The sequence below is a fragment of the Ananas comosus genome, unplaced genomic scaffold (genome assembly GCF_001540865.1).
Source record: "Ananas comosus cultivar F153 unplaced genomic scaffold, ASM154086v1, whole genome shotgun sequence".
NCBI lineage: Eukaryota > Viridiplantae > Streptophyta > Magnoliopsida > Poales > Bromeliaceae > Ananas > Ananas comosus.
This window is the reverse complement of record NW_017892160.1, coordinates 1-7215: the sequence shown is the minus strand read 5'-3', so window position 1 is coordinate 7215 and position 7215 is coordinate 1. Positions and strand designations below refer to the sequence as shown.

The 7215-nt window shown below is 37.6% G+C and overlaps 1 protein-coding gene across 1 annotated transcript; it reads right to left on the bottom strand.

The window, feature by feature from the left end:
• Window positions 1-1391: 1391 nt before the first annotated feature.
• On the bottom strand, window positions 1392-6323 carry LOC109705332 (F-box protein At4g00755-like). The gene is made up of 5 exons (XM_020226068.1): window positions 6165-6323; window positions 4399-4815; window positions 4136-4317; window positions 2666-2784; window positions 1392-1992 (listed from the first exon to the last, which is right to left on the bottom strand). The coding sequence occupies exons 1-5, from the start codon at window positions 6289-6291 to the stop codon at window positions 1725-1727; spliced, it is 1113 nt and encodes a 370-aa protein (XP_020081657.1). The 5' UTR covers window positions 6292-6323; the 3' UTR covers window positions 1392-1724.
• Window positions 6324-7215: the final 892 nt, after the last annotated feature.

Here is a 7215-nt window from a genome sequence, read left to right as displayed (position 1 = left end):
GATCTTGGCAAACATAGCGTCGGCGTTGGTGGTGGTGATGGTGGAGCGGAGCAGAGTGAGCCTCGCGCAGGGGAGGTAGGTCATCTCCAGGTTTCAGCGCTTCGAAGCGATGCGCAGGGTGGAGGGGCCCGCGCTAGCGAGAGTGATTGCTGTGCTAGACAGTGGAATTTTCTCTGAAACAGTATAACTTTTGTCAAGTACAACTTTCGTTTCAAAGAATGTAATTTTCATCTCAAAGAGTGGAATGTTCATTTTAAACAATGCAATTTTTTTTTGTGAAACAGTGCAACTTTATTTTAATAATACAACCATCATCTTCTTCTTTCTTCTTCTCTGATTCATTATATTTTCTGTAACAGTGATGATATATAATAGTCTTTCAAGAAAAAAATTTTTCTTTATTTTTTTTTATTTTTTATTTTTTTTTCTATCCTATGTATCCTTTTTCACTTCTTGGAGATGGGCGCGTCTTCGCCCTTATTCTCACGGACCGCAAACACCTCCTCGGTAACGACCTCATTGCTTCCGTCCAGTCCGCCCTCATCCTCGCATACTCCGAGTTCTCCTCCTCCAGCGCCACGTTGACGCCGGCGCCAATAGAGGTAGAGGTGACTCCGAGTTCTTTTCCTCTGGCGCTAACATTAGTGTCAGCACCGGCGCCGACGGAGGTGGAGTCAATGAAAGAGAAGGCAGTACCACCTTCGTTACCGTTGCCGAAGACCACGAAGGTGGTGGAGGAGTGACGGAAAGGAAAAAAAAAAAAACAAAACAAAAGAAAAAAAAAAAGAGGAGAGAGAAAAGGGAATAAGAGTATTTTTGTTAGATTACTAAAAATTCAGTCATAATCAGTAAAATCTAAAATAGTGACCCACTTTTACAAAATCGCAAAACTAGTGGATTTTTTATGCTAATTGACCATATAAAATTTAAATACGTGCTTTAAACTAAAAACATCAAAATTTAATTCGCATTTACTTTAAAATTTTAAATTTTAAGTTTTAATTATGATCCACTGTAATTAAAAAATTTTAATTGTTAATTCAAATTTGATATTAAAAGTTAAATTTAATTCATTATTTAGACTCAAATTTTAATTTAAATAGATAAAAATACTATTTTTTAACAAATTTATCATAACCATCTATTTTTAAATTTTATAGATAGATAGAAATATTATTTTTCAATAAATTAATCATAACTATTTATTTTTATTTAGAATACTTTTTAACAAATTAATCATAAATATTTGTAAGGAATATTTTTTTTATTTCTTTTTCGATTTCGTCAGTCATTGTGAGAACTCCTAGATGATGATATTAATAACGGAACGAAATGCAACAGTATGGATTTTGCAGCGGGTGAAATACTAACTATTCTATAATCCCCAAAAAAAAACAAAAGGGGCAAAGCAGATCATCCTTTAGATCAAGTGCTTATTGTAGAAGCTTCCAGAAAATGTTGATCACAGACGACCGAAAAAACCACAGCAGCACTTATGACTGATAAAAAGAAACTGAAAGGGGCAGATATCTCAGCAAACCTATACAACTTTACTTCATTTGGGGCGTTTTGTTTGTGAGCATCGGACAAAACGCACCCCCGATATGCGAGACGAGTATAGTTAGTGCTCTTCGACAAACAACAAGTGTAGCGCGACTATAATTACTTTTCAGGCTTGACCGGCAAACCGTAAGGATAGGGGCCAAAACGCCGCAGCTATTAACTTACAATGCTGGTTCGGGAAAAGAGTCTTCTTCCCCCGAAACATCGCCGTCATCGGCAAACAGTACAGGCTCGAGCAGTGTGTTGAGGACCGCTTGATTGCATCCTCCCGCGGCTCCCATCTGCCCGTGTCTGGCGCCAAACGCATGCCAACCACCCAAGTCCCTGGCCCCGGGAAAGTACTTGAGAATGGAACCACCATCACCCTCTAGAATATTAACGGCTAGGACAGGCGAGAGCGGCCGACCGATCACTTGGACATGACACACGCTGTACCAATGCAAGAGAACATAAAAAGAGTGAATATCCAAGAGGGATTACGTATAAAATATTATTCCTCAATAAAAAAACCTGATTCAAAATAGGCAAGAATAAAGCCTCTTAAAATCACTATGAACTAAAGCTATCAAATTTCGGAGCAATGAAATTTATTTTCATTCTTGTTTACTAACAACTACCCAGGCAGATATCAACTTTAGGGTGAAATGCATGAAGAAGATGGACTCATCATCTGCAAGATAAAATATTTAAAAGAAAGGACGAGCAAAGCTAGAATACTGTCAAGTGTATAGGAATAGTGTTTACCACTTAGTTTATGGCCTTCTGATGCCTTGGGTTTAGGTGGAATAGGTGGAATAGTAAATGATCCAAGGGCTAAAAATTAGATAGCAAACACTATTCATCTACTATCGATAGTAGCATAGACGGACTTCGAAAAGGATAGGAATAGTATGAGAAAGTCTAAACAAGGCAATGAAGTTTTAACTTTTTAATAGGCCTTTTCAGTGAGGGCTAGTGTGGTGGTGCCGGTGCAAGTAGCCATCTTAGTAACTTAGCATCAGCCTATAACCTTTTATTTTAGCTTTTCTGAAAAGTTTCACGTAGATTGACTGTCGTAAAACATAACTAAAAGAGAAGAATAGAAAATCGAGGAAGAACTGACCATATGTAATACAAATCATCAATTGCCTGTTTCTGAACCCTACCCAAAAGTTCAATCTTCACTACACCGCCAATGCAAAGAACCGGACGCGGAAGCTTAAAAGATTGCAAAATATTTTCCTGGAACATACAAAAACCCAAATTTATTAGAGAATTTCAAACAAAAGAGAGGATATTTTTAAAACTTGTCTCAAAGAAAAATACAATCAATAAAGGAATATCTTCAAAACGCTGATGACACTGCGACAGCACAAGTTCATTAAACAATTTTCTATTTCAGAAATTGATTCAATCTACAGAGAGACGAGGGAAACAGTAGAACATGAACGGACACAAGAAAGAAACGAGGTGAAAAGGACCAATTTTCTGGACAGTCAGTCTAAAGGAGCCTAACATCAGCTGCCGAGGGAACACAGCTTCTGATGCTTCTCTCAGCTTCAGTAGTTCAGGCAAAAGCTGTCACATAAATGTACAGAAGCTTTATTTTATAAGCTCGTGTCTTTCTTAATAAAAGGTGCAGGAACTTTCTCATCATAAATGTCCAACTTCTAAAAAGCATCCGGCACGTTACCCAGAAATAGTGGTCAGCAGATTTGGAGAATGATGCATGTCAAATTGAATGAACTAAGAAGTCTTTTCATTTTTCGGTGGTTGTATTGGAAGAGAAGAACAGTATAGCCACTTACACAGTATAAAAACATGCCATATTTTATGAAAAGCACTTGGCTTTCCAAATTCTATACAAAATTGTCTAACAAGTTGCAATAAAAGTGAATGCAACATATCTCTCAACTTATGGTGAAGGAACATATACCATAAGGGCATAATTTATATGTTGGACCAAGTTATAGTATGACAAGGAGATAAGTTCTCTACTGTGATTAGTGATTACAGTATGGGAGTATGACAGTCTAACTTAAATCTTTTTTTTGCGCGACCTATTAGTCATATTCTTAGAACGGAAATTTAACACCTCTTACTTCCATGTACATACATCTTATCATGTCTCTCATTACTTAAGTAAGAAATGCCCAATAGTGAATCAGAACAGTTATGTTGGATAAGCTGTTGAGGCATCCAACAAGTCCAAAATATCCAACTTGTGTAGGAATAAGCAGATGAAATGGATCCAGATTTCGATAGGTTCCCTCATAGGCTCCTAAACCATATCACATATTCAACTTCATAATCCACGCAGAAAACTAAAGTAAGAGCCCAATATTAGCTGGGCCTTATACAATTCTCACGGAGAAAACATAGCACAAAGATATCGTTATCCCCAAAACCTACAGATGTAAGTCAGTTGGCAAAAACTTATCTACCTATCTCAAAATACAGTTAATGAAGCAACACCAGTATATTACCCTTTTGCTGGTGCAAACAGCATTTCGTGATATAAACAAGTCACGGAAATATTCCTAACAGAAGTTCGACAACGACAGAGGCAAAGACGCGACTGATCTTAGCTTACCTGCAACATTGGAAACTCTGGTGATATATATGTCCATACATAGTTGTCAACAGCAGTTAGTTGGCCTTCATTCTCATCAGAGAGATACGATGCTGATTCCAATTCTGGAGAGAGCTTGGAATGACCCATCCAAAAGCGCACAGATTTGGCAGAATATATGGGATGACCAATCTGGAAAAATGCTGAATAAAAACAAGAATGGACAACAGGATCAATTACCCATAAAAGGAAGTGTTCCCATATGAATAGTATAAAAGACTAACCTTTGAACGGCTGTATCTTAATTTCATTAATGACGCATAAATCAGAGCCTAGTCGATAAGTTAGACTCTCAGGTACTCCAGGATCTCTCTGCCCACTACTAGACCAGTACGATGGTCTCATATCCACTCGGTCGCTTGGTTCCAATGTGTTTTCAATGCTCTCATCTGGAAAATTATCAGTGCTGGAAGCACCTATACAATGAAGGATGCAATCCCGGAAACCTTTAGGTGAAACAATGCAGTGAAGAAGATACATATAAATCCTGTGTTCCCTCTCCATTCTTCTCCATTCTGTAGCAGTGCTAGACCCAACTTCCGGATCTGTGGTTGAACTATTCACTTCCACTATCTGACTAAACTTTGAAGCCTCCGGACAAATTTTTAGGCAAAGATTCTTGCTAAAACTGTTCATAATTACTGCAAAGAAACATTTGATATAGTTAGCATGGAAAGCATAGAACACTGCACATTTGGCACATACACTAGAAATGGAAAAAGGAAGTGCCACTAACTCTGGAAAAGAAAGGAAATACCAGATAACCGATCAACAACTCTCCGTTCATGTGGAAGAAATAGGAAAAAAAAATTATATCAAAATAGTAAAACATATTACAAATCCAATAAGGAAATTACCATTGCCTGCACACAAGTGGTCAAATTTCTGTTATGAACATTTACTGTACAGTAGCTGTAAGATGTAAAAATAAACTCCCCAAAAGAAAGTGATAAAAAAAATCAAGACAGCAATATACTTTGTTTTTCATGCTTGAGCTAGCCATGGAAGCCATCTAAACGACTAAACGAGATAATAAAACAAAGAAATCGTAATGATAGACCACCACAAGAAACTACGTATGCAGTCGAATAGATGTGGTTAAAGAAAATGTTGGCATAGTCCTCTCACAAACACTTGCGGTATCTGTAGGATAAAATCAGCTTAAAACTTATTGAAACAATTACATGCAAGTACCCAAAATCTGATGTGTTCGCTATTCTATTTAAGTAACAAGTTCACCAAAATCAGCATAAACCCTTTGATAAGAATTTTAGTGCAGTCCTCTTAGCGCTCTATTACCGAACCCTCACCAAATTGTAAATGTGTAACAATTGTCGTTATCCACAAAGTAGATATTGCATCTAACATAGCAGAATTCTATGTACGTATCTAGTACTAATTACTTTTATGCCAACATGAATTAAAAATCAAATCTATCCCAAATATATCCGTTGTCGTTTATCGACCACGTAAACAATTGACTGGTAAGGAAAAGGAGAAAAAGAAAGGATTTTGTTTAACGGATTATATTCAATGACATAAAAATTTCCATCACCAAAGGCGCCTTTTTTCATTAGCACTCCATACTGACTAACAATTGAATCAACTAAAAAGAGGAACTTGCAAATAAGCCTTGATCATACCAATCACAAATTCAGTGACCACAAAATTTAATCTAAAGCACCGCGAGACAGCATCAGCACACAAAACCAACCCAGCCATAATTGCTTTCGATCACTGGAAACGAACAACAAACCATAAGTATCTAAAGAACGACCTCTAGATGATCAATTAGAGGTCCAAAACCACGGAATTTGCATTAATTCTACTAAAATCAACAAAAGAAGAGGGAGCAAAAACTCATCAAATTGGCGCCACGATTAGGACAACGACCACCAGATGATCAATTAGCAATATCGAAGCACCAAAAATCGCATAAATTTTACTAAAATCAGCAAAAAGAAAAAAAAAAGAGGAGGCAAAAACCCACCAAATTGGCGCCACGATCGGGACACGGCAATGGCGCGCGCGAGATCGGCGGCATCTTCCAATCGCATGAACACGGTCGTCGAGGTATCCGGGCCCAGCCATTCCAAGAAGTCCCAGCGATTCTCCATCGCAAACCCTAGAATTAGCCACGGCACGCGCATCAAAACCAAGAATTCTCCGAGGGAACCCTAAAAATGGAAAAAGAGACCGGGGGGGGGGGGATTACCTGAAGAAACGAAGCGGACGCGGCACGAGCGATGTGAGACCAAGGAGAGGGTTTGTCATGTGAGAGTATAAACCCTGCAGGGCTAAAAAGAGGAGAAAAAAAAAAAGGGAAAAGGGGCGAAAAACTCGCAGTGGATGAAGTGCGCGTCGCGAGGAACCGACGAGACCTTTTTCGAGAGAGATGCATGAATGACGCAGTTTGGGCGGAACTGTACGGAGCCCCAAGGTATAAACTATTTCGAAAGAGACTCCTCAGCTTTTTTATTTGCATATTTTTATATGAGTTTGCATGGGAATACTATCGGTAGTAAACGGCTCGGTTTACTACCGATTTATTTTCGATGATAGAGCTTCCAAATTGATGATCGGCACCATTAAACATGATCTAAACTATTTAAACTATTTGGAAATGAAATTTCACACATTTTCGATATTGTTCTTTTGTCCATCAAGTGAACAGAAAAATAAATGGATGGAAATGAATATTCTTCAAAAAGTGATGATACAATTTTTATATTTGAGATCTATAGTCTAGATCTTATTTTAAATAGTTTAAAGAATTTTTTAACAAAAATTTAGTTGATTTGAACTCATCTATACCGTTAAACGAGCAAACGCACTATATCGGCCATTAAAATTATAGATTTTGTGACCCTTTGATCGTTCAGTTAGTGATGCAAAAAAATCGTGAAATTTGATTTCTAGATAATTTAAATGGTCTAGATTATGTTCAACGGTGCCGATCGTCGATTTGGAAGCTCTATCATTAAAAACAAATCAGTAGTAAACCGAGCAGTTTATTACCGATAGTAGCCCAGTCAAACTCA

Excerpts from the sequence above, each read along its gene's own strand:
- LOC109705332 (XM_020226068.1), bottom strand. The coding sequence starts at position 6,291 with ATGGAGAATCGCTGGGACTTCTTGGAATGGCTGGGCCCGGATACCTCG. Across the intron at positions 4,816-6,164 it reads CCGATCGTGGCGCCAATTTG|TAATTATGAACAGTTTTAGC; the intron begins GTGGGTTTTTGC and ends GTTTCTTTGCAG. Across the intron at positions 1,993-2,665 it reads GATGATTTGTATTACATATG|CGTGTGTCATGTCCAAGTGA; the intron begins GTCAGTTCTTCC and ends GCATTGGTACAG.